The sequence below is a fragment of the Carcharhinus amblyrhynchos genome, chromosome 1 (genome assembly GCF_965287045.1).
Source record: "Carcharhinus amblyrhynchos chromosome 1, sCarAmb.v2.hapA, whole genome shotgun sequence".
Classification (NCBI taxonomy): domain Eukaryota; kingdom Metazoa; phylum Chordata; class Chondrichthyes; order Carcharhiniformes; family Carcharhinidae; genus Carcharhinus; species Carcharhinus amblyrhynchos.
In genome coordinates this window covers 37,987,928-38,015,134 of record NC_137324.1, presented here as the reverse complement: position 1 = coordinate 38,015,134, position 27,207 = coordinate 37,987,928, and the positions used below count along the sequence as shown (strand labels likewise).

The 27,207-nt window shown below is 44.7% G+C and overlaps 1 protein-coding gene across 1 annotated transcript in view; it reads left to right on the top strand.

Moving 5' to 3' along the window:
- LOC145357271 (myosin-IIIb) overlaps positions 1-27,207 on the top strand; it is a 148,178-nt gene that overhangs the window by 81,244 nt on the left and 39,727 nt on the right. The window contains exons 12-15 of the mRNA XM_080210522.1: positions 5,247-5,333; positions 5,420-5,485; positions 10,252-10,365; positions 18,836-18,947. Of these exons, the coding sequence (XP_080066648.1) occupies positions 5,247-5,333; positions 5,420-5,485; positions 10,252-10,365; positions 18,836-18,947 (379 nt within the window). The remainder of the gene's footprint in view (positions 1-5,246; positions 5,334-5,419; positions 5,486-10,251; positions 10,366-18,835; positions 18,948-27,207) is intronic.

Sequence of the window (27,207 nt, the reverse complement as noted above, 5' to 3'; positions counted from 1 at the left end):
GAAGGCAGATGGGACCTCAGTTTAACATCTCACCTGAAAGGTGACAATCCCTGAAAGCAGCACTCCCTCAGTATTCAGCTGAAGGGTCCACCTGGATTCCTTCTGTTCCAGCCCTAGAGTGGCACATGAACTCAACACAGAGTCGGAGAGAATAGATTATCTGGTCATTGTCTGGGTAGATGGGGATTAAAGGGGTCTGTTGGTAGTGAAGTTGCTGCTGCTTTTTCATGTCCAGGATTATCCTGGTATGGTGAATATCTTTACAGGAGGAGAGTGAGGCTCATTACTCCCTGATCTGGTCCAGCCAGAGCTGGAGATGTAAGGCTAAACCAATTTCATTGATGTGGCTGCAGGGATGGTGCGGGAGGGAGGAATTCAGATACCTGGATAATTGTGGGTCATTCTGGGGTAGGTGGGACCTCTTCAAACTGGATGGTCTACGCCTGAACCAGAGGGGTACCAATATCCTGGGGCGGGAATTTGCTAATGCTCTTCGGGAGGGTTTAAACTAATTCAGCAAGGGGATGGGAACCTGAATTGTCGCTCCAGTGTACAGGAGGTTGAGAGTAGTGAGGTCATGAACAAGGTTTCAAGGTCGTAGGAGTGTACCAGCAGGCAGGAAGGAGTTTGAAGTGTGTTTACTTCAATGCCAGGAGCATGTGGAATAAGGTGGGTGAACTTGTAGCATGGGTTGGTACCTGGAACTACAATGTTGTGGCCACTTTGGAGACATGGATAGAGCAGGGACAGGAATGATTGTTGCAGGTTCCGGGGTTTAGATGTTTCAGTAAGATCAGGGAAGGTGGTAAAAGAGGGGAAGGTGTGGCATTGTTAGGGTCAGTATTATGGTGGCAGAGAAGACGTTTGATGAGGACTTATCTACTGAGCTAGTATGGGCTGAGGTTAGAAACAGGAGAGGTCACCCTGTTGGGAGTTTTCTTTAAGCCTCTGAAAAGTTCCAGAGATGTAGAGGAAAGGATTGCAAAGATGATTCTGGATAGGAGCAAAAATAACAGGGTAGTTATGGGGGACTTTAACTTTACAAATATTGACTGGAAAAGATATTGTTCAAATACTTTAGATGGGTCAGTTTTTGTCCAATGTGTGCAGGAGGGTTTCCTGACACAATATGTAGATAGACCAACAAGAGGCAAGGCCGCATTGGATGTGGTAGTGGGTAATGAACCAGACCAGGTATTAGATTTGGAGGTAGGTGAGCACTTTGATGACAGTGACCACAATTCAGTTACGCTTACTTTAGCGATGGAAAGGGATAGGTATATACTGCAGGGCAAGAGTTATAGGTGGGGGAAAGGAAATTATGATGTGATTTGGCAAGATTAGGATGCATAGAAAGTGGAAGGAAACTACAGGGGATGGGCACAATTGAAATGTGGAGCTTGTTCAAGGAACAGCTACTGCGTGTCTTTAAGTATGTACCTGTCAGGCAGGGAGGAAGTGGTCGAGCGAGGTAACTGCGGTTTACTAAAGAAGTTGAATCTCTTGTGAAGCGGAAGAAGGAGACTTATGTCAAGATGAGATGTGAAGCCTCAATTAGGGCGCTTGACAGTTACAAGTTAGCCAGGAAGGGCCGAAAGAGAGAGCTAAGAAGAGCCAGGAGGGGACATGAGAAGTCTTTGGCAGGTAGGATCAAAGAAAACCCTAAAGCTTTCTGTAGGTATGTCAGGAATAAAAGAATGACTAGGGTAAGATTAGGGCCAGTCAAGGACAGTAGTGGGAAGTTGTGCATGGAGTCTGAAGAGATAGGAGATGCACTAAATGAATACTTTTCGTCAGTATTCAAACAGGAAAAAGACAATGTTGTCGAGAAGAATACAGATGTACAGGCTATTAGACTAGACAGGAGTGAGATTCAGAAGGAGAAGGTGTTAGCAATTCTGGAAAGTCTGAAAATAGATAAGTCCCCTGGGATTTATCCTAGGATTCTCTGGGAGGCTAGGGAGGAGATTGCAGAGCCTTTGGCTTTGATCTTTATTTCATCATTGTCTACAGGAATAGTGCCAGAAGACTGGAGGATAGCAAATGTTGTCCCCTTGTCCAAGAAGGAGAGTAGAGACAACCCTGGTAATGTAGACCAGTGAGCTTTACTTCTGTTGTGGGCAAAGTTTTGGAAAGGATTATAAGAGATGCGGAGGCATGGGATTGAGGGTGATTTGGCAGATTGATTAGCTGTAAGAAGACAGAGGGTGGTGGTTGATGGGAAATGTTCACACTGGAGATGAGTTACTAGTGGTGTACCGCAAGGATCTGTTTTGGGGCCACTGCTGTTTATCATTTTTATTAATGACCTGGATGAGGGCATAGAAGGATGGATCAGTAAATTTGCGGATACACTAAAGTCGGTGGAGTTGTGAACAGTGCGGAAGGATGTTGCTGGTTACAGAGGGACACAGATAAGCTGCAGAGCTGGGCTGAGAGGTGACAAATGGAGTTTAATGCAGAAAAATGCGAAAAAGTGATACACTTTGGAAGGAGTAACAGGAATACAGAGTATTGCGCTAATGGTAAGCTACTTGGTAGTGTGGATGAGCAGAGATATCTTGGTGTCCATGTGCATAGATCCCTGAAAGTTGGCACCCAGATTGATAGGGTTGTTAAGGCTTACGGTGTGTTAGCTTTTATTGGTAGAGGGATTGAGTTTCGGAGCCATGAGGACATTGCAGCTGTACAAAACTCTGGTGCGGCTGCACTTGGGGTATTGCATACAGTTCTGGTCGTCACATTATAGGAAGGATGTGGGAGCATTGGAAAGGGTGCAGAGGAGATTTACCAGGATATTGCCTGGTATGGTGGGAAGGTCTTACGAGGAAAGGCCGAGGGACTTGAGACTATTTTCGTTAGAGAGAAGAAGGTTAAAAGGTGACTTAATAGAGGCATATAAGATGATCAGAGGATTAGATAGGGTGGACAGTGAGAGCCTTTTTCCTCAGATGGTGATGGCTAGCATGAGGGGACATAGCTTTAAATTGAGGGGTGATAGATATTGGACAGATGTCAGAGATAGGCTCTTTACTCGGAGAGCAGTAAGGGTGTGGAATACCCTGCCTGCAACAGTAGTGGACTCGCCAACATTAAGGGAATGTAAATGGTCATTGGATAAACATATTGGATATTGGAATAGTGTAGGCTAGATGGGCTTTAGATTGGTTTCACAGGTCAGCGCAACATCGAGGGCCAAAGGGCCTCTACTGCACTGTAATGTTGTATTGAGGCCTGCACCCACTGGACTTGAGGGAGTGAAGATAAGGCAATACCAAGGATAACAACCAGGATGGGGGGAGGGTAAAACTTTTATCGGGACAAAATATAGGCGAGTGGAGAGAGTCTGAAATCCACATACCCTGATTCTTAAAATTGGCATGGCAAATTGATGAGGTGGATAGAAAAGCAAATGTGCTTCTTGAGCTTATAAGTAAAAGCAAGATAACTGTTCTGGAACTTTAGTCACTAGTTAGGCCTCAGGGTAGATGGTGGAATGGTAATCAAGAAGCCAGGCCAGTGCTCTGGGATGTGGGTTCAAATCCTATCATGGCAGCTGGTGGAATTTAACTTGTTGTCCAAGTCTGTGTATTTTAACCTCTGTAGTGAATGAAGACAAAGTTGACTTTAAATACTTAAACATGATTTCCTTTGTTCTGCAGTTACTTAAATAACAGTAAATACTTGCAATGCTTAAACCAAATACTCACTACCTGTTACGTAAGGTTGATTTCCACTTGCAATTAAAACCTGGCCAAGATTTTGTTGTCACATGGAATCAGTTTTCATTCTGTTCTTCCAAACATTGGCTGTCCTAGTGAGCTTGGCTCGTGGGTTCTACACGCTGCCTTTCTGAACAAGCTCTTTGTGTTAGCAGAGTTAAAACTCCAGAAGTTCCTTGGTAACCAGCCAATGAATTGATCAGAACCCCAATTACATCGTTTGATTAGGCCAATCAAATCCAACCACAGTGTCATTGGTCACTTCAGGCCTCATCATCTCAGTGCATATTGGTGGCATTCCAATGCCCAACTAAAGAACTCTGGCTCTAAGAGTCTGTTCACAACTCATCCCTGCAATGGACAAGCTGTTGAATTCTGAAACCTTCTGTCCTTTGACAAATCCCAGGCCACTGGTCGCAAAGCAAAATCCCGGCATAGTGAAAAAACTTTAACCAAAAAATCAGGTTTGCTTGATTGAAGATCTTTCAGCATATTAAAAGGTAAAAATCCATTCAGCCACAAACTTCAATTAATAAAATCTGGGCATATAAAGCTAGTCTCGGTGGTCATGAAGTAGTTGTTCTAAAAAGCCATGCAGCTCACGAATGTTCGTTAGGGAAAGAAATCTGTCGTCCTTACCTGGCCTGATCTAGACTCTGGATGGATTGGCAAATCAGCCTGTACAAGATAATTATGAACGGGCAACAAATGTTTGTCTTGTCAGATTCAGCCACATTCCCTGAAGGAATACATTTTTAAAGTATTGTGGGCAATTCTTGACACCGTATATAAGCAAAGATGAAGTATTGTAGACAATTATTGGCACCACACTTATGGAAAGATGGAAGGATCTTAAAAAGGGCACATTGTGACGATTTACCAGAATGTTTACAAGAATAAGGCTCAAAGGTTAATTCTTCACACCATCTTGCCTTCACCATATGAAGCTTTTCTCAGCAATTATCAACTCCTGTGAACAATTCAATAACTGCAAGCCTGTTTGTCTGAATTATTTGATCACATTTTGTGCACCCTGCCTCAAGCCCATAATTTTCACTGTTTGAAGATTTTTCTGAAATTAGTATAAGGATCTTGGCTCTGATTTGGGGGCACAAAAGCTAACACAAAAGTGCTCAACAATGTAAACTGTGATCATTGGTACTGGTTGACTGATTGTAGCACACCTATCCCACCCAGAGCTGCTGGGCCTCCCTGTTCTCCTCTCTGGTTGATTATTGGTTTGCCCCATCATCTCTGACACCTAAATGATTCTGACAATACTATTTCTGATCATTTTATGATTTGGTAGCCACAACACGGATGTACGCTGGTCAATTCCAATAACTCAATTATCTTGCATGAGATATTGATTGGGAATATGAAATGTGACTGAATAGAGGCGGCTGGTTAAAATTACCATTGTTTTCTGTAGTGTGTGTTGTGTCAGTTATATCTCCCTGCTCTATATTCCATTAATTTTCCTTTTAAATGCAAGATTCTCATGCAATTTTTTTCTATCTGCAGCACATATTTTTAATGCAACAGAATGAGTACAAGCAAGAAGGAATTGAGTGGGAAGCTATAACATTTAAGGACAACAAGGCAATACTGGTAAAAATGGCACTTACAATTCTGTCTGGCTTTATTGGATTTTGTTTTGCTTCTGTTTTATTCACACACAATCGTTCTCTCTGTAGGATCTCTTTTTAGCAAAACCACTCGGAATGTTTTCCCTATTGGATGAACAAACTGCATTTCCACGGGTAAGGAACTGAGTCATGAAGAATTGTAGCTTTCCTGTAATGTCTTGTAATCCGAACTGGAATGATTCTGATGCAAATCACTGCAAGTGCTGGAAATCTGAAAAGAAATGCTGGAAATATCCAGCATGTCAAGTACAGCAATGGAGAGAAAAGCTTATTAATGTTCCAGGTTTTGACCTGTAGAATTTTAAAAACCAGAATGAAGCCTCATTTTCTTGTTTCCTCCTTTCTTCTTCCCCTTTTTCTTTCTTCTTCCTCATTACAATTTTCCTCCTCCCTCCCTCCCAGTGGGTTTTTATCCCACTCGGGATTTAGTTCGACAAGATTAAAAGTGATAAGGTAGTAGGAGATATTTTGCTGTCGTAAATCAGGACAATTTATTCAGAAACAAGAGTTAAACTAAACAAACCAGGACATTAACTTGACTGCTGGTTTGGCTTTTACTTTCCACCTGAGCTCTAGACACAGTTCAATTTGTTTGACTCCTCTAAAAATCCTTCTGATTCATTGAATTCATGGTCTTGCTTAGACCATGTGCTGGAGCTTCCCCATTAAAGTTTCCACCTCCTGGAACTCTCTTTCTCTTGTTTCAGGCTCAGTGAACTCTGACCTTTGACAGTGGGAATATCTTGTATTCAAAGCCATTGCAGCCTGCCATTGACACAGGCACTCTGGCAAGAATCTGTGCAATGAGAGAAGGGCTCTGCATCTTAACTAAAACGTTTTTATTTATTAGCGTCACAAGTAGGCTTACATTCACACTGCAAAGAAGTTACTGTGAAAATCCCCTAGTTGCCACACTTTGGCACCTGGTTAGGGTACACTGCGGGAGAATTCAGCATGGCCAATGCACCTAACCAACATGTCTTTCCGACTGTAAGAGGAAACCCACGCAGACACAGGGAGAGCATACAGACTGTCACCCAAGCCGGGAATCGAACCCGAGTCCCTGGCACTGTGACGCAGCAGTGTTGACCACTCTGCTGCCCCAGTGGCATCCAAGTGGTGCCAGAGCCTGGATTCCAGAAGTGACCTGCCTAAACTCGACACCCGTCATTTCCACGAGGAAAGGAGGGGGTTAATGGGAGCAGGTTGTGGTTTGCATATCCGTGGGTCACAAAGGCAGCAGCAGATGTAACGGTTCAGCTGCCTTCAAATAAATGCAAGTCATTCAGTGGAATGTCCAAAACACAACTCCCTTTGAACAGAAGTTCCAAAGCAGCTGGAGTTATTAGTGAAGTGGGCTAGCCCTTTGGGGAGGTCAGGTGTCCCTTTTGGAGGAGGTGAGGCAAAGCGCCCGTTTGGGATTGGTAGAAGTGGGCATGAATGCATGTAAAAAGTGCATAAACTCAATGGGACATTATCAAGGCATTCAAGTCCCATAGCTATTCAGATCTTTGAAAAAAAGGCAAGCCTTTTTTAAACTGCCTGCCTCCACACTCAGCAGCTCCTGTGGCTGTCTCCACACTGTCTCTGGGGCTGGTGGGCCTGATTCTCACTGTTACTGTCCCTTTCCCCACCCCATCAAATGTGTCAGGTTGTTGGAACCCTGACTCTGCGCTCTGAATTTGGGACAAAAATGTGAACTCTGTTCAATGTCTGGTCCTTTTTAATTGGGGGCCTTAGGTGATCAGACACCTGTGGGGTGAGAACCATCTTTGGTTTATAGAGAAACTGTATCTAAACTTGATACAAGTCTGCATGCGCACACTTGGCGCTGGAGAAGCTATCCAGAACTCATCCCATCTGTTATCAAGGGGTAAAAAAAATAAGTTTATGGATCAGCAACATGCAAATGAAACTAATGCAATGAAATGCAAATACACCACCTCTGTTGGTTTAGATCAAGAGATTGCACCACCCAATATTGTAGGTATTGAATGAGAACAGCAAGGTGCCAGTTTTTATTTTGATCCCCAATCTTCTATTCAAAACCTCTATCAATCAACTGATGAGAACTAGTTTGAGTTAGTTTCACCCAGCTCTGAACTTCACAGCTCCTATGACATATGGTGTGGAAATTGAAGTTTATTTATTAGTCACAAATGTGGCTTACATTAATACTGCAATAAAGTTACTGTGAAATTCCCCTAGTTGCCACACTCCAGTGCCTGTTCGGGTCCATGCACCGAATCAGCACGTCCTTCGGAATGTGGGTGTAAACCGGAGCATCTGGAGGAAACCCACGCAGACACAGGGAGAATGTGCAGACCCTAGCCAGGAATCGAACCTGGCTCCCTGGCATTGTGAAGCAGCAGTGCTAACCACTGTGCCACCATTATTGCAACTGAAACATTACAACAAACTTTAAGAAACCGATTCTTTAAACCTTTGCATCATTAAACTTACGTGAGCAAAACATAATCAATGGTTTAGGATCAATTAACAGAGAAGTAAATGTGACTTAAAACTAATTTTAACTGCCCCAAAACTACCTACAACCCCTCTCCCTCATACTGGTATCTCAAAATGACATGCTGATGGATTCAAATTGGAAATGGAGGGTTGACATTGGGTGCCTCTCAGTGGAGGAGACCCTCCTGTCATCAAACCGGCCTGTGAAGAACGGGACTGGAGAATCTCAGGCGCTGTCTTTTGCACTCTTCGATGTTCGCTTCAGTGGCCAACTGGTCTGAATTGCATCAGTCAACATATTTGAAGTAGTTTTGGGCCCTTCAAGGAGCCCAGGAGTTGCTGAAGTTCAATGTGACACCCAACTGCTAGAAGTGTAGACTAAGGATTAAAATAAAAACTGGAAACTCGCTGTTCTCATTTGAAGCCTACAATATTGGATGGTGCAGTCTCTTGATCTAAACCGTCGGAGATGGTGTATTTGCATCTCGTTGAAGTAGTTTTATTTGCATAACGTTGATCCGTAGACTCCAGTCAGCAAACAGAATGAGGTCTGGCTTACTTCAGTGGAAAGATAGTGTAGCTTTAAGCATCTGATCAACAGGATAGATGTAATTTTATTCATGAGTGACTCAGCCAGTTGATTGGTGAAATGTGATCTAATTTCACCCACCCCCTGCACACACACACATACACATACTAACATATACACACACACATACACATACTAACATACACACACACACACGCGCATACACACATGCACAAACCCCTTGATAAACTGATGGATGAGCTCTGGACAGTTTTTTTCCCAAGTGTATGCACGCAGGCTTGTAGCAAGTTTAGATATATTGAAAATAATTAAGTTCCTTTATAAACCAAAGGTAAAGGAGATGATTCTCCTCTTGTTTTTGTAGCATCACCGGCCAGGGGACTCGAGTGGAATCTGGTTGCGGGGGCTTCCTGCTGGGCGTGAGTCTCCGGCAGCCAGATTTCTGGTGCTGTCAGTTCCATGCCAGAAATCCATGTGGAGCTGCATAAATTATATAATTCCTCATGTTAATGTATTTTATGTTCTGATTAGTGGACCCAGGTCCGGAAGTTTCACAGCAACTTCATTGCAGTGTAAACGTACGCCCACTTTCACGAGGGGTTTCTACTAACACGAGGGGACATAGCTTTAAATTAAGGGGTGGTAATTATAGGACGGATGTCAGAGGTAGGTTCTTTACTCAGAGGGTGGTAAGGGCGTGGAATGCCCTCCCTGCAGCAGTTGTGGACTCGCCAACTTTAAGGGCGTTCAAATGGTCAGTGGATAGGCATATAGATAATATTGGAATAGTTTAGTTAGAGGGTCATTAGATTGGTTCCACTGGTTGGCGCAACATTGAGGGCCGAAGGGCCTGTACTGTGCTGTAATGTTCTATGTTCTACTTGTGACACTAATAAATGAATAATAAATAACCTTTAGAATCCCCCCCCATCCCCTGAAGTTAAGGGGGGGGGAGCCATTGAGGCCCTCCCCCCCTCCCCCCCACCCCCTGCCAAGGGTCATGGGTAAAAAGGGTGCTCTCCTGGGCATTCCCAGTTTGGCAGTGCCACACTGGCCCCCAAAGAGCAAAATGCCATTGCCGAGTACCTTGGTGCTGCCTACTGGGCAGTGGAATGGGCATGATCTAGTGGGGGTAGGGCCTTTGAGGGGGGATCATTGGCAGTGGGGGTGGAGGGTCCTCCTGCCACTCTGCACAGGCTGAGCGAGAGGGATGGAAGCCAGTGATTAGGGCGTCGGCCTGCTGAGGGGATTGGGGGAGGCAGGGGATTTGACCTGCTGATGTGATTGAGGGGTTGGGGGGGGTTCAGCCTGTAAAGGGGATCGTGGGGGGCGGGGGGGATGGAAAATAGGAGATCAGGACTCTTGGGCGGGGGGAAGGAGTAGTGGGGGTGCAGAGATTGGGGGGGGGGGGCGCAGCTGGTGGGTGGGTGGTTGAGGCTGGCTGGGCAGTTTGGGATCCAGTGATCAGGCTGTGGAGGGGCCGGAGAGCCAGTGGTGAGGGGTTGCTGTGCTGACCAGCTCAATTCCTGGCCAGTGATCGGGAGGCTGGCAACGTGGGGCCCCGGGCACATGCACCGATTTCCAGTTTGACAGACGCGCAGTGACCCATTCAGCAGTATGCTGCAGGCTTGTTCAGTGGGAATAGATCTGCCCCCGGTATTTCACACAATTCATGGTAGGGCACTCTGTAATGCACAGAGCGTGGGTGATTCATTTTGAAAATTCCGTTGAGAAAACCAGCGTCATTTACTTACACAAATTCAACTCTTAAACTTGTTTAGGAGAATCGCTGAAAAGGTCTTAAAAGCATCGTAGGGACATGTGTACAAGATTTATGCATGCATTTTATATTCCATGACAGGCCACCGATAGGACCTTTGTGGACAAGATAAATAATAGTTTCAAAGGGAATCCCCACTATAAAGTGGAGAGAAGCCACAGTCCAGCCTTTACAGTGATACATTATGCAGGAAAGGTAAGTGTTGTTGTCTCTCATTTCAATGGGAAAAGTTGGCTAACCACAATAATATCATTTCACCAACAGCAAAGAACACATTCGTAGATATATATATAATATATTAAATCATATGGCTTTGTTGTGGATGTTAGCAACCTTGTGTGTTCTTCAGAAAAAGTTACTGATGAATGGATGGTGCAGTGGTTAGCACTGCTGCCTCACAGTGCAAGTGACCCAGGTTCGATTCCCGGCTTGGATCACCTGTCTGTACGGAGTTTGCACGTTCTCCCCATGTCTGCATGGGGGTTTCCTCTGGATGCTCTAGTTTCTGACCACAGTCCAAAGATGTGCAGGTTGAGTGGATTGGTCATGCTAAATTGCCCCGTAGGGCCTGATTTTTACCACTTTCATTCTAAGTGCTGAATCTGGGCGCAATTCAGATCCGACTTGGAACTCTGCTTTCAGGAGCCCTGATATGCACCCAGCCTGAAAAAAAAAATTGAGTCTGAATCGCACTGTGGGCAGTGCTTAGCGCACCTGAAATGATCGGAGCTCTGAACTGCGCATGCAGTTAGAAAAAAATTTGAAAAAGCGTGCCCATGTCAGATTGCTCCCAGGCCACAAGAAGTGGAGAAAGCAGCTCGGGAGCAAAAGGCAGGAGTGATGGTCCCCACAGACATTTACCCACACCCCTACAGCATAAATTTTTCCCCCTTTATCCACCCATCCAGACCGATCGCGACCACCTGCCACCCACCCCACTGTTTTTCCCCCCCCATATATTTTACAAACACCGCCCCCCCCCCCCCCCCCTCAAGAGAGTGATCTGGCCTCACTCCACTCTCTTCCCCCATCTCCACCCCTTAGACGTACATGTCAGTTGTCTGCCCACCACCGCACCCCCCCGCCCCCCCCACCAAACTAGACAACAATCGGGCCTCCCCCTGCCCCCACCCCCCACCAGAGATACAGCTTACCCCCAAGAGAATGATCTGGCCTCACTTTCCCAACTCTGTCCCCCAGAGGTACATCTGACCTGCCTCCTCCTCCTCCTCCCTCCCCACTCTCTCGTCAGAGAATGATCTGCCCTCCCTCCTCAACCCCCCCCCAACCAGACAATGATTGCACCCCCCCGATTCAGACTTTTATTCAGTATGTCCATTTTGGCTCGATTCTGGATTGGCGAACGTGGTGGCAAAGGGGGAAATTCTGATAAAGTTGGGCAGGCAGTTTATTAATTCAATTTAAATGTATGCAAATGCATTTAAATCACCGTTGCGCCCCTTTTTTTTGGGCACGAATCAGATTGTGGCCATTCCTAGGTCTCGGTGAAGTTGCCATCTGTGCGGGCATGGATTGCGTTAATGGCCTCAGACCCGATTTTACCACATTTTCCCGCCCCAAAACGAGCGCGATGCAATGGTAAAATCGGGCCCTTAGTGTCAGGGGGATTAGCTAGGTAAATATGTGGGGTTACGGGGATAGGGCCTGGGTGGGATTGTGGTTGGTGCAAACTCGATGGGCTGAATAGCCTCCTTCTGCTCTGTAGGATTCTATGATTCTATGAAAGTAGATGTCGTACGCAGAGTTCAGCAATGCATCTGACCACCATCATTTGTATGAGTATTGGTATTGAATCAGCTCCACAGGAGCAAGCCACTATAGCTTTGAATCCTATAAGAATATTCTCACCTTCCAGAGCAAAGGTATCGGTTAATGAGAAAAATCTTCCATACAGCCTGTCTGGGACACTGTAGAATCTTGGTGTGTAGCTTTGCTGGAACAATAGATAAGGGGAAAAGATTAGAATTCAAAGATCAGATTCAGCTATGCGAGCCAACAAGAAGCTTGTTTTCATTTTCTCTTCTGCTTGCTGAGTCCTGAGTCTGCTTTAGTTGCAGCAAGATGTGGCAGTGTAATTTTTTTCCCTCCAATCCATCACTGGACAACATGGGTTCAGATCTGTCCCGTATCTGTGCAGTCAAGGCTTTCAGAGGCCAGGTCCTATGGTGTTGATGCCTGTTGGTACTTTTGTGACTTGAGTGAAATGAATGAAGAACCATCAGGCATCCCTGACCTGAGGTGAATAAAGGAAAGAGCTGCATTGCATTTGTAATATTGTCCATCACACCGTTGGAATTTTCCAAAGCATTTCACAGCCGAGCAATTACTTTACTGAGAGTGGTCAGAGTTATTGTGGCCCCTAACGGGGTAACCAATTTCCATACAGCAACGTCCCAAAACCAGCAGGGATTAAGTGTTCAGAGGAGTTCTGCTTCAATGCTTTTGCATTCCTTGAATGTTGCCTTGAAGTGCTGGTCTAGATTTAATGTGTTCATGTCCTGGAGTTAGCCTCCTGCCTCTGATGGGAATGCTGCCACTAAGCTAGGCTAATGCTGAGGAAGGGTGGGGGGGGTGGCTGCTGAGGGGGGGGGAGCTGCTGGGGGGGGTGGAGGGGAGGAGGGAGTACCAGTTTGTACAGGATAGCTGGTGCAAGGAGTGTCAGATTGAATTGGGAAGACTGAGGAGAAAGAAAACTAGAACCAGCTCTGCAGGTTGGAGATGAGTGTGCCTCTGTGAAAGTGTGAAGAGTTGACTTGTTCAGGCCAACTTTCATCTTTCAAGCATCACCATTATAACAGGTTGCCTGACCAAGTGTCCCATTGTTGCTTGAGGGCCTCTTCCTTTGCACAAATTGACTGCCACAAAATTTACAACTGTGACCACATTTCAATATTACTTAACTGGCGTTGACTTTTGAATATCCTGTAGCCATTAAAAGGACAACATTAAAGTTCTCTCACTTCTGTGATCTGTATTTAGAAAGTTGAAAATGCTTTTGAGAGCTGGTGTGGTACAGGTTGGTTCTGCAAACAATTGTTGCAAGCCATTACCTCACAGACTGCAGTGGTTCGAAAAGTGTCCCAGGGCATCAAAGAAAGAACAGTGAATGCAGGCAGCTCAGCATTACCCAAATCCTGAGGACTTGTGAAATAAAAAAGATCATATTCCCACCCTTCCTGTTTAGGATAACATCCCTATTATGCTACCAAGTACTGAACTATTTGGGTATTTTTTGCGGTGTCTGAGGTAATCAAATTGCTAATCTTGATTCCTGGTCTTGATTAAGTTGTTAGAGCTACATTCTGTTGAGCTTTTTGCTTCTGGTAGATTGTTCATGTTTGCAATGATTATGTACAAATTAAGATGAGGAGTATGCCATTCAGCCCCTCAAATCTACTCTGCCAGTTGATATCATGGCTGATCTGACTGTGGCCTCAAACCTTCTTTCCTGTCTACCCAACCTGCTTGTTAATAAAGAATTGATTTCATTCAGCCTTAAAAATTTGAAATGACCTTACCTCCACTGCTCTCTGCAGATAAGAATTCCACAGGCTACTGACCCTCTGAGAGAAAAGGATTTCTCCTTATCTCCATCTTAAATGGGAGTATCCCTATTTTTAAACTGTGCCTGTCAGCCCTAGCGTCTCTTGCAAGGGGAAACATTCCCCTTGCAAGTTAGTAGAATGAACTTACTCTGAATTGGTTCTAATACAATATCCTTGTTTCAGGGAGGAGATCCAAACTGTACTTCATGTGATCTGCCTGTGTAACTGAAACAAAACTTCCTTTTAGCAGCGGGGTGGGTGGGGGTGGATGGGTGGGGTGGTGGGAAGTGGGGTTGGGTGGGGGTGTGCAGTGTGTCTGTGGATGACTGGATTGGGGTGTCCTCAGTGTCCATTGGTGAGACAGTGGGGAGTGGGGAGCCCGTGTCTGTGGGGGAATCCCGATGTTCTTTGGGTTAAATTTAACTTTGAGATTGGGGTGCCCTTTAAAAATGGCAGAGTCTCAGCAGAGCTGGCGTTTTTAAACCCGGCTCCTCCAGCTGGCTGAGAGACCATCGCCAGCACTCTAAAACTGCAAAGAGTGTTGTTAACTTAGGTGAGAAAATGCAGCTGCGAAGCCTGTGAGCTTTACACAGCTTTTCTCATTTTCTCACCTGATTCAGCACTCGGCGCGATCTCTAAAGGTTGCACAGTGAACTATGTATCTGAGACACAGAAGTCCATTAGAGAAATTCTACCAACATTGTGCCTGACACAGTCTTTGGGAGGACCAGGGTGACCTTTTTTTTGAAGACAGCTCAACAAGCATTTGGGCAAAACCAGTGTAACATTAATTGTAGTGGACTGAGTACACTCCAGTCCTGTTTTCCCAACTCTCAATTGGCCAACGTTCTGAGGATGAGGCTACAAAAACACTCTGAAGCTCTCCTTGAAGGTATGCAACATTGATTGTGTCAAGCAGGTTAGCTGCGTAAATACATGGGATTACAGGGTGATATTACGGCCTGGGTGGGATTGTCATTGCAGGCCTGATTTGGCTGAATGGCCTCCTTTCCTGTAGAGATTCTATGAACACCCAGTATATCTGAGAGTTGTGCAAAGCCAGGATGTTATTGAGTATTTGAGTAAGGTTTTAATAACCTTCTCTCCTTCCTTAGCCCTGGCCTACAGATCTCCAGATTTACTGATTCTATTTCACAATTTATTCTGTTGACATTTGAATTTGATTCCTTGATTGTCTGTCTGTGCAATACTATAACTATCTCCTAATATCAGTTGGATTTTATTAGAGTATCTGAATAGTTCCCGTATTACATTTGCCTGCGCTAGGTGCCATGTACTCAGTATTTATATTTGAATAATAGTGTTAATCTTTTTAATAATATATATTTTAGATGAGTGGTAAACAACGTTTGCTGTGTTTTATATGGTGCCTCAATGTGGTTGGCTTCTTTTGCTCTATTGGCCTAGATTCTCCCAAAAAAATTCTAAGTCCCCAATTTGTGTGAAAGTGGGAGTAATTTTTTTCTAGCATGATTTTCAGAATGAATCTCCCACACTCTGAACACAGTCCGACCACGGGCCAGCACCGCAACTCCCCAGCGCTAGTCTCCCGGACCTCTGTGGGCAAACCCCTATGTATCCACCTCATTCATACAGTCTCCCACACCAATCCTCTCTCCCTCTGCCCATGATCCCTTCACAGAGTGGCAGTGGTCCCCCTACATGCCCTGCTCCTTGGCACTGCCTGAAGCCTGGTGGGTGGTGCCAGGGAACAAGGCAGGCACTGCCCAGGGACACCCCCTCCTTACCCCTGACCACCTGGAGTGGGTCTCAGTTGCCTCTCCTCCCTCCAGCAGGGTTGGTTGCCTGTTCCCTGTTGGTGGGGAACGGTTGTAAACCCTGCTGGAGGGAACCACTCCTGGGGAAGGGGGGAGATGCTCGTGTGCCTGAAGACTTCAATTCCAGGGGGCACTAATCAGATGTAAATTAAAACTTAAATATTGAAATCAGCTCCATGCCTATATCCGGTGTGGAGCTAATGATGCTACAAACCTTGGTCTGAGAAGTGTGCAGAAGCCTGGGCACCTAGCGGGAAGCCTGCACAAGGCCTCTGCTGATGTCTCCTGGCCCAGCAGGCTGGGAGAATCGCCACCATTAAGTCTAAAAAGTGAGTTTGATTTTTAAGTGAACTCCTGTTCCAGTAATCTTCCTTCTTGATCAGCCCACAAACAACCATTAAAGTGAAATGAATATCAACTATTTAGTTTCCCATCCTTTTGAATAGAAAACCAAAAGTGGAGACAGGAGATACAAACAATACTCAACTATTCCATTGATCCTACATCCTGTTGAAACAAGACTGGTGGAGCCTCATCAATTTTAAGTGCGTTTTTGGCACAGTGACTGCAATTAACTGACATGCTAGACACAACTCTCATTTTAAAGAAAAGGTCTGTGATGTGAAGTCTTCAAGACAATTAATACCTGTTGAGTAAAATCTTAAATTAGACAGTTGGCCCTTCAGTCAAGACGCCTATAACTTTGCATTGGTTTGACTCACTGTCGGATGTTCGGTAGATTGTCTTGACCTGGCAAAGTATGCTACTAATTATCTGTCCACGGATATGTTGTGGATTTATTCTAACTGGTAAATTCATCAAAGAAATCATAGAAAATCTGAAAATCATGCTTAAAAAAAAAAACCACTGGGAATTACTATAGTGCAGAAGGAGGCATTTAGCCCATCGAATCTGCACCAACAGCAATCCCATTCAGACCTTATCCCCAAGCACCCCATTTATTTACCGCGCTATTCAGTCTAACCTACACATTCTGGGACTAAGGGGCAATTTAGCATGGCCAATCAACCTAACTCGTACATATTTGGACTGTGGGAGGAAACAGGAGCACCTGGAGGAAACCCATGCAGACATGGTGAGAATGTGTAAACTCTGCCCAATCAGAAACTCAATTCTGGAATTGAACCCAGGTCCATGAAGCTGTGAGGAAGCAATTCTATGTATAGCTTTGTATAAATTTAAAATTAAAGTAATTTGTTTCATGATGGAATATTCTTCTTTAATATTGTCCCTGTTCATTTCAAAAACAAAGCAATGATTGAGTTATGCTGATATTTGCACTGACAAGAACAATCAGTTGTAAGTGTCAGAGAGGAAGGATACATTTCAAGCAACAGCCTTGACTACCAGATGATTATTGGTGTTGATATATTCTCCACATTTAGCAATAAGTTACTTTAATTAATGTTATAATGGTGCTGAGGGTTCCCCTTTGGTGCCCCCAACCTCTACAAATGTACAGGAAGAGAAGCAGAATGACACAGCAGGAAGTAATTGCAGTTATATTGATGCTCTCACTGAAGGCTAGTTCCATAGTGCTAAATGTGAGCGTTGCTGGTGGATGCCAATGGATTGAATGCACTATATGGACATTGCAACCCAATTGCACCCTCTCCAGGCACTTCTGAGTAAGTAATCACTTTACACAAATCAATAGCTAACCCTGATATCACTCACCTGGGGAGCAAAGTTTAAAACGTCGTTATGTATACCAGGACTGCTCCACCTCAAATCAACTGATTCAGATTATGGATTAAACCTGGTTGTTTCCTCATGTTTGTTTCTTAATGTCATAAGCCAGCTTACATGATCACCGCAGTGAGGGTACTAATTATGAAACTAGTTGACATACTCTGGCATCTGTGGTCTTGGGCAGAGCAGGAGCCATACCAAGCTGTGATACAACCAGAAAGAATGCTTTCTATGGCGCATCTGTAAAAGCTGGTGAGAGTCGTAGCTGACGTGCCAAATTTCCTTAGCCTTCTGAGAAAGTAGAGGCGTTTGTGGTTTGTCTTAACTATAGCGTCAGCATGAGAGGATTAGAACAGGTTGTTGGTGATCTGGTCACCTGAAAAAACAAGGCTGCCAACCTTTTCCACTTTATCCCTGTTAACATAGACAAAGGCATGTTCTCCACTACACTTCCTGAAGTTGATGACAATCTCTTTCACTTTGTTGGGATGATACGGGAACACAAATTGCAGAGGATTTAAGGCCTGATGGATCTGTGAAGGTTTATGTGAGAGAGAATGGTGATTTCCCTTGAACTGGCAGGTGTGAAGGTCTGATGCATGTGAGAGTTTATTGTAATGAGGTGGTTAATTTACCTTAGTGGAACGGATGAGATCATTCATCCTCTCCCTGCACTGGTTGGCTGGCCTCTTCTGTGCAGCATTAGCACTGACGACCGCTGTCACTGGCTCCAAAATCAGACTGGTGAGACTAGTAGACCTCTTCCGGCCTTCACAGTTTTACTGGACGTTTCATTGGGCCTCGCCTGGATACAGCAGGCGTTCTAGTGAGGCATCACTGATCTTTGGAGCAGCGTTCTCCTTCCCTTTGTGAGCCATGGCTTTTTTTTTCAAGCCATTCTGGGATGCAGGCAATGAGAAAGCAGTGCCAGGGACTGTTTAAATATGGTGGCCACAGTGAGGAACCAGTCAGTAAATGCCTGGGTGGGCCATCCAGCCTATAGCACCTTGTTTCTCATTTGTGCATAATTTTAAAAAGTTAAAATAAAGTTAAAATTTATTTATTAGTGTCACAAGTAAGTTTACATTAACACTGCAATAAAATTACTGTGAAAATCCCCTAATTGCCACACTCTGGCACCTGTCCAGGTCAGTGCACATAATGGGAAATGAGCAATATGGCACCGATACCTGCCACTGCAACCAGCAGTTGAATGCCAAACTGTTGTGAATTTTCCTGCAAATCAAACTTTATTTTTGTATGTCACCATATTCCTTTCAGCAAAAAACACAACTTCAAGCCTTTAATTTTGCTTTGTAATTTTTCTTCCAAGTTTGGGAAGTATATTGTGTTTTTATGTTTGGATACATTCTGTTTGTGGAGTAAATAAATGGGTCTTGAAGGAACAGTTGACCAATTATTTTCTTCAATATTTTTAAGGGGTGGCGAAAAATTTGCTTTGCAGTCAAATAATTTGTTTTAAATGACCGGATTTGTTTTGTAGAGTACCTTCAACTGCTTTGTGCGTTGATGCCTGACTTTGTACTTGCTTTGATATTTGTAATAATTAATACCTTGTCTACACAGGTCCAATATAATGCATCTGGGTTTCTGGAGAAAAACAGAGACACAATCCCAGCGAGTATTCGAGGACTGTTCATTAATAGTATAACTCCACTGCTGAGTGTACTTTTTACAGGTAAATATTAAGACCAGCATTTTACACAGAGCAATATAGAGAAATGCATTGCCTCAGTAAAGTTGTTATTGAAGTCATGTGTCTTGATGCACTGGATGTTAGAAACTTGCAACTATCAGAATCTGCCGACACTCTGGAAAAGCATCTTAGCTTGTCCTATTTCTTACCCCCTGTCCTTTCCTATTTTCCCTCCCACCTTCCCCCCCCCCAATTCCATAGCCCAGGAATTTTTTGCTGATCCAATTCCCATTTGCAAGCAAGGATTGACCCTGACTCCACTACACACTCGAGCAGTACGTTCTGGAAAGTGACCACTTTAGTTTAGTTTTAGTTTACTTGCAGAATAAAATCTGTTTTTTTCTTGTGTCACTGATGATCTTTTGCCATTCACTTAATTCAGTGTACTTTGAATCTCAACCTCTCTGCCAATGCAAATGGTTTCTCTCTATTTAGTCTGTCTTAATTTCGAAAATCTTCATCAGAATTCCTCTCAACCTTCTCTTCTCCAAGAACAAACCCAGCTTCTTCAATGTATTCATTTGACTGATGTTGCTCAATATTCTTGTAAACCTTTTCTGCACCTTAACTAAAGGATTTATGTTCTTCCTAAAATGTGGTGTTGAGAATGGGGCACAGTCTCCAGTTTGTGCCAACCCAGTGATGTATTAATTTGCATCATAGCTTGCTTGCCTACTTGCTCTAGGTATTAATAAACCCAAGGATCCCCAGGGCCTATTTAACCTCCTTCCCAAGCTGCTCTGCGATTTGTGCATATCTGCACCCACATTTCTGTGTTCCTGCACCCTCATTAAAATTGTATCCTTTATTTTATATTACCTCATCTTGTTCCTCCTATCTAAATGTAGTACCTCACGTTGTTGTGCATTAAAATCAATCTGCCAAGAGTCCACTCATTCCAACATACTCTTGGAGTATATCAATATCCTCTTCACAGTTCACAATACCTCCAGTAATGGGTGATCTGCAAATTCTGGAATTGTGCTCAAGTCTAGTTCTTTGATATATATCATGAGAAACAGTGGTCCTAATACTTATTGCTGGGGAACCCCACTATATACCTTGCTTCAGCCTGTGACACAACCATTCACCATGACTTGGCCAATTATGTAACCGTGCTATCATTGTTGATTTATGGGGCACATTATCAAGCACCTTTTGGAACTGCACGTATGCCACATCAGCCCTCTCTGTTACAGTCCAGTTAATTAAACAAGATTTAACACATTCATGCTGGCTTATCTTGATCAATCTATACTTAACCAAATTACTACTAATTTTCTCCCAGATTAACGTCCTTAAAACTCTTCCACTACCAGGATTAAACTGACTGGCCTGTAGTTTCTAGGCCAATCCTTTCTTGCACAAAAAAGAACATATACAATACTCCAGTCCTCTGGCATCACCTCTGATTCCATGGAGGATTAGAAGGTTATGGCCAGTGTTACCGCAAAGTAGGAAAGAGAGAAACTAGAAATGGATTTAAACATTAGGATGAGAATGTAGAATCTTGAGTCAGAAGGACCATCTCAAGATTTGTGGATGATGTCAAACTGGAAGGACCAGTTGATAAAAAAAGAAAAAAGACAGGGAGACATTAGTGAACTTGCCAAATCGCCGTGTGATTGGGACATGAATTTCAATATAGCTAAGAGTGAGGTGGTGCATTTTAACATAGAACATAGAACATAGAACATTACAGCGCAGAACAGGCCCTTCGGCCCACGATGTTGCGCCGACCAGTTACAAAAACAATGACCCACTAGCCTATACCAATCCCTTTTCGTCCATAAACCTATCCAGAGATCTCTTAAACGCCCCCAAACTAGACGCATTTACAACTGCAGCAGGCAGGGCATTCCAATCCCTCACCACCCGCTGGGTAAAGAACCTACCCCTGACATCCGTCCTGTAGCTACCCCCCCTTAATTTAAAGCCATGCCCCCTCGTGCTAGCTTTCTCCATCCGAGGAAAAAGGCTATCACTATCCACCCTATCTAAACCTCTAATCATCTTATATGTTTCAATAAGATCCCCTCTTAGCCGCCTTCTTTCCAACGAAAACAACCCTAGATCCCTCAGTCTCTCCTCATAGGACCTCCCCACCATACCAGGCAACATCCTAGTAAACCTCCTCTGCACCCTCTCCAACGCCTCCACATCCTTCTTGTAATGCGGGGACCAGAACTGCACACAGTACTCCAAGTGCAGCCGCACTAGAGTAGTGTACAGTTGCAACATTACACTGCGACTCCTAAATTCAATCCCCCTACCAATAAACGCCAAGACACCGTACGCCTTCTTGACAACCTTATCTACTTGATTCCCAACTTTCAGGGATCTATGTACACACACACCTAGATCCCTCTGTTCATCCACACTATTCAAAGTCCTCCCGTTAGCCCTATACTCGACACATCTGTTGCTCCTACCAAAGTGAATTACCTCACACTTCTCCGCATTAAATTCCATCCGCCACCTCTCGGCCCAGCTCTGCAACCTATCTAAGTCTCCCTGCAGACTATGACACCCTTCCTCACAATCTACCACACCTCCAACTTTGGTGTCATCAGCAAATTTACTAATCCACCCAACTATACCCTCATCCAGATCATTAATAAAAATTACAAACAACAGTGGCCCCAAAACAGATCCCTGAGGCACACCACTCGTAACTGCACTCCATGATGAATATTTACCATCCACCACCACCCTCTGTCTCCTATCTGATAGCCAATTCCTGATCCAACTTCCTAGATTACCCACAATCCCATACATCTGCATTTTCTGCAGAAGCCTACCATGGTGAACCTTATCGAACGCCTTACTAAAATCCATGTATACCACGTCAACTGCCTTACCCCTATCCACCTCTTTGGTCACCTTCTCAAAAAACTCAATAAGGTTAGTAAGGCACGACCTACCTGCTACAAAACCATGCTGACTATTTCTAATCAATTCATTACACTCCAAATAACTATAAATCCTATCCCTAATAATTTTTTCTAAAACCTTGCCCACAACAGAAGTAAGACTCACCGGTCTATAATTCCCGGCAAAGTCTCTGTTCCCCTTCTTAAACAATGGGACAACATTCGCTATCCTCCAATCCTCCGGGACTACACCAGAGACCAATGACGACCTGAAGATCTGAGCCAGAGGCTCTGCAATCACCTCTCTAGCCTCCCAGAGAATCCTAGGGTAGATCCCATCCGGACCAGGGGACTTATCTATTTTCAGCCCCTCAAGAATTTCCAGCACATCCTCTTTATCAACCGTAATACTGTCTATTTTACACCCCTGCAACCCAATGTCCTCCTCAGCTATATTCATGTCCCCCTGCGTGAACACCGAAGAGAAATATTGGTTCAATACTTCTCCAATCTCCTCCGGTTCCACACACAACTTCCCCCTGCTGTCTGTAACTGGCCCTAATCTTGCCCTGACCAACCTTCTGTTCTTGACATACTTATAGAACGCCTTAGGATTCTCCTTAATCCTATCAGCCAAAGTCTTCTCATGTCCTCTTTTAGCCCTTCTCAACTCACTCTTCAACTCCCTCCTAGCCAATCTAAAGCTTTCTAGTGCACTATCTGAGCCCTCCAATCTCATCCGAACATAAGCCTCCTTTTTCTTTTTAACCATCGACTCAACTCTTTTAGTGCACCACGGTTCCCTAGATCTACCAAATCCACCATGCCTGACAGGGACATACCTATCAAGGACTCGCAGTAGCTGCTCCTTGAAAAAACTCCACATTTCAGACGTTCCCAGTCCCTGTAATCCCCTAATCCAATCCATGCGTCCTAATTCACTCCTGATAGCCTCATAATCGCCCTTACCCCAGCTAAAATTGCTGACCCGAGGTTCATGCCTATCTCTTCCCATCACTAAGGTGAACGTAACCGAATTGTGGTCACTATCACCAAAATGCACACCAACTTCCAAGTCTAGCACCTGGTCTGGCTCATTTCCCAGCACCAAATCCAATATAGCCTCACCTCTAGTTGGCCTGTCTACATACTGAGACAAAAAACCTTCCTGCACGCTTTGTACAAACACTGACCCCTCTAGCGAGCTAGAACTATAGCAACTCCAATCAATATTCGTAAAGTTAAAGTCCCCCATAACAATTACCCTATTACTTTCACTCCTAACCAGGATTGTCTCCGCAATCCTTTCCTCAACCTCTCTAGAACTTTTAGGAGGTCTATAAAAGACTCCCAACAGGGTGACCTCTCCTCTCCTATTTCTAATCTCCGCCCATACTACCTCAACTGACAAGTCCTCATCAAACTTTCTCTCCGACACTGTGATACAGTCCTTGACTAGCAATGCTACCCCACCCCCCCTTCTACCTTCTTCTCTACTCCGACTAAAGCATTTGTACCCCGGAACCTGCAACATCCATTCCTGACCCTGCTCTATCCATGTCTCAGAAATGGCCACAACATCAAAGTCCCAGGTACTGATCCACGCTGCAAGTTCATCCACTTTATTGCGAATACTCCTCGCATTAAAGTACACGCATTTCAAACCCTGCTCCGCCCCACCCCCACTATGCCGTGCCCTGCATTCCCCAACTATGCCCCCCTCACTTTCACCCCCTTTCCTCACTATCCCTCCCCCCCTCCGAATCAGTTTAAACCTTCCTGCATCGCTTTTGCAAATTTACCCCCCAGGATATTGATTCCCCTCTGGTTCAGGTGTAGACCATCCCTCTTATAGAGGTCCCACCTTCCCCAGAATGAGCCCCAATTGCTCAAGTACCTGAACCCCTCCCTCCTGCACCATCCCCTCAGCCACGAGTTCAAACTTTCCCTCTCCCTATTCCTCTCTAAACTATCCCGTGGCACAGGCAAGAGTCCAGATATAACTACTCTTTCTGACTTCGCCTTGAGTTTCCACCCCAACTCCATAAATCTTTGCTTAATATCCCCTTCCCTTAATCTCCCTATGTCATGTGTCCCCACATGAACTATAACTTGGGGTTGATCTCCCTCTCCCCTAAGAGTCCTGAATACTCTGTCCGAAACATCCTGGACCCCAGCCCCTGGTAGGCAACACACCAGCCCAGAGTCCCTACCCTTACCTCCAACTCTCCTATCCGTCCCCATAACTGTGGAGTCCCCAATCACGAGGCCCAATCTCTTACCCCTAACCACCTGAGGCTTGCCAATAGGCTCACCCCCAGAGACCTGCTCCCTTTGGCTATCCCCAGTTGATTTCTCCTCAACTGTAGCCTCCAGGACCGAGAACCTATTTTGGAGGGGAACAGCCCCAGGGGATTGTCCCCCCAACTGCTTTTTGCCCCTCTTCCTGGCAGTGACCCAAGACTTATTCCTAGGAGTGACTATCTCCTTATAACTCCTTTCTATGTCCGCCTCCACTTCCCGAATTATACGGAGCTCCTCTAATTCCCCTTCCAGCTCCTTTACACGCTCCTCCAGAAACTGCAATCTAACACACTTCCCACAAGTAAAATCACCTGAAACACTGTGGGAGTCCCTCACTACATACATCCCACAGGAGATGCAGCTTACAGCCTGAACTGCCATCCCTGAATCAATTACCAGCAGAAAAGTAAAAATATTAAAAAAAAACTTCCCTCACACTTATGATTAGGTTAGAGGAGGTGGAAGGGTGGGATTCTCTACCAGTGTAGAGAATCGGGAATCCTCTCTGCACTAATTTATAGTGTTAGGGGCACGAGAAAAAAAAAACTACAACTACCGGTAAGCGTCCTAGTGACGACTTCCGGTTTCTAACTAATTTAAAAAAAAACCGCCGAAACTCGCGACTTAACACTAAAAATAAAAAGTTAAACGGAATAAACAGAAAAATATACCTTATTTTTGCCTCCTCGCACGCCCAAAAATCGCTGCCTCTCGACTCAGCTCCACAGGAACTGAAAAGAACTGGAAGAATGAGGAGGCCACATACTGCGCAGCTATTGGAGTTTGAGTAGAATAGCAAAGGGGTCTGGAGATACAGATGTGCAAATTGGAATTAACAACATCAGTTATGAAGGCTATATTTAAGAAAAACAAAGTGCTGGGGTTTCTAGTGGAATGTGAAAATTAGAGACGTCACATTAAAGTTGACCAAGTTTTGGTTTGACCCCATGTCTTCATGGTTCACCTGGCTTGCTGTGCTCAATAGCAGACCCAAACTGAGTATGGTTCTGATCTCCAAATTGTAAGAAGTAAAGAGGCAGTAAGGAAGTTGCAAAAAAGATTCACAAGGATGATACCAGAATTGAAATGGGATTTACTTGTCCAGGACTAGTTGAACAGGCTGGAGCTCCAGTCTCCATTTTAAAAAAAAAAGGGTGCAGGAGGCAACTGATGGAGATCTTTAAAATTAATTGGCTGTAACGTCAGCATATTTGGAAACTGAGGTGGGGGGCAGAGGGGAGGGGTATGGAATGGGTACCTCAAAGATGCACTGGAGAATCCCCCACCATGGAAGTTCACAGGGTTTGCACTGATTGCAAACTTCCCTTGGACTCAGAATTATCCAAAAATGTGATTTTTAAATTGTAAACTTTGGGCACTTCGTACTGAATAATATCAATAGTTCCCAGAAAAAAGTTAGAATTGAAATCTCTTCTAACCTCTAGGTAACTACTAATGTCCTTAACTGGTTTGCCCAGAGCCACAACAATGTGGTTGACTCTTAACTGTTTTTGGGCAGCTCGGGATGGGCAGTAAATACCAGCCAGCCACCGATGCTTATGTTCCACAAATGAATAAAACCAAACATTGATCCAAACTAGCCTCTTTTCTCCCCACCCCCACCACCTCCCCACACACACACACAATATCCCATCCCTCAAACAACCAGGCCCAAAATGATATCCCAGCTGCCAAGACCAACCTTTCCCTCGAGGCCCCTCTCCCTACCCACTTACTTTATATACGTACCTTCTTCCTGACCTGTCATGGATCTTTAACTTACCTGGTTGACAGATGCTAATGCTGTTAAAAAGGAAACATGGGCTCCTTGCATCAGACACACAGCTGTTCTCAATTCTAGGCCCCAGGGACGAGCCAACTGTCCAGACCTCATCCAAATTGAGTCAGAAGGTTGGGCAAGATAGAGCTGCCGAGTTTGACAGCACAGAAACAGACCCTTTGGCCCATCATGTCCACGTCAGCCATCGAGCACCTAGGAGATCTTGCATCCCCAACCTCCTGAGCTACAAAGAACAAAGACAATTATAGCACAGGAGCAGGCCCTTCAGTCCTCCAAGCCTACGCCGACTATGCTGCCCGACTGAACTAAAACCCCCAACCCTTCTGGGGACCATGTCCCTCTATTGCCATCCTATTCATGTATTTGTTCAGACGCCCCGTAAAACTCACTATCGTATCTGCTTCCATTACCTCCCCTGGCAGCAAGTTCCAGGCATCCACCACCCTCTGTGTGAGATGCAGTGTGTGCGCCGATCTTTGTCACAGCTGTTGTAATAGAGATTTCAGAATGTGCCAGTTATAGGGGAGACATGGCCTGTTAGATCAGGGAGCATAAAAATTTGGGACGGAAGAGAAAAAGATGAGTCAAACTGTCCTGGAGCCCTCATGCTGACACTTTAGTTAAGAAAGCCCACTAATGCTCTACTTTCTCAGAAGACAAGTCAGCTACGACTCTCATCAACTTTTCCAGATGCACCATAGAAAGCATTCTTTCTGGTTGTATCACAGCTTGGTATGGCCCCTGCTCTGCCCAAAACCGCAGGAAACTACAAAATGCCATGAACAAAGCCCAATCCCTCACGCAAACCAGCCTCCCATCCGTTGACTTTGTCTACACTTCCCGCTGCCTCGGCAAAGCAGCCAGCATAATTAAGGACTCCACACACCCCGGACATTCTTTCCTTCACCTTCTTCCTTCGGGAAAAAGATTCAAAAATCTGGGGTCATGTACCAACCGACTCAAGAACAGTTTCTTCCCTGCTGCCATCAGACCTTTGGACCTATCCTGCATTAAGTTAATCTTTCTCTACACCATAGCTATGACAGTAACACCACATTCTGCACTCAGAGAAAATGCTGGAAAACCTGAGCAGGTTTGGCAGCATCTGTAAGGAGAGAAAAGAGCTGACATTTCGAGTCCTGGACTCAATGTCAGCTCTTTTCTCTCTTTATAGATGCTGACAGACCTGCTGAGGTTTTCCAGCATTTTCTCATTAAGTTTCAGATTCCAACATCCGCAGTAATTTGCTTTTATTTACTACATC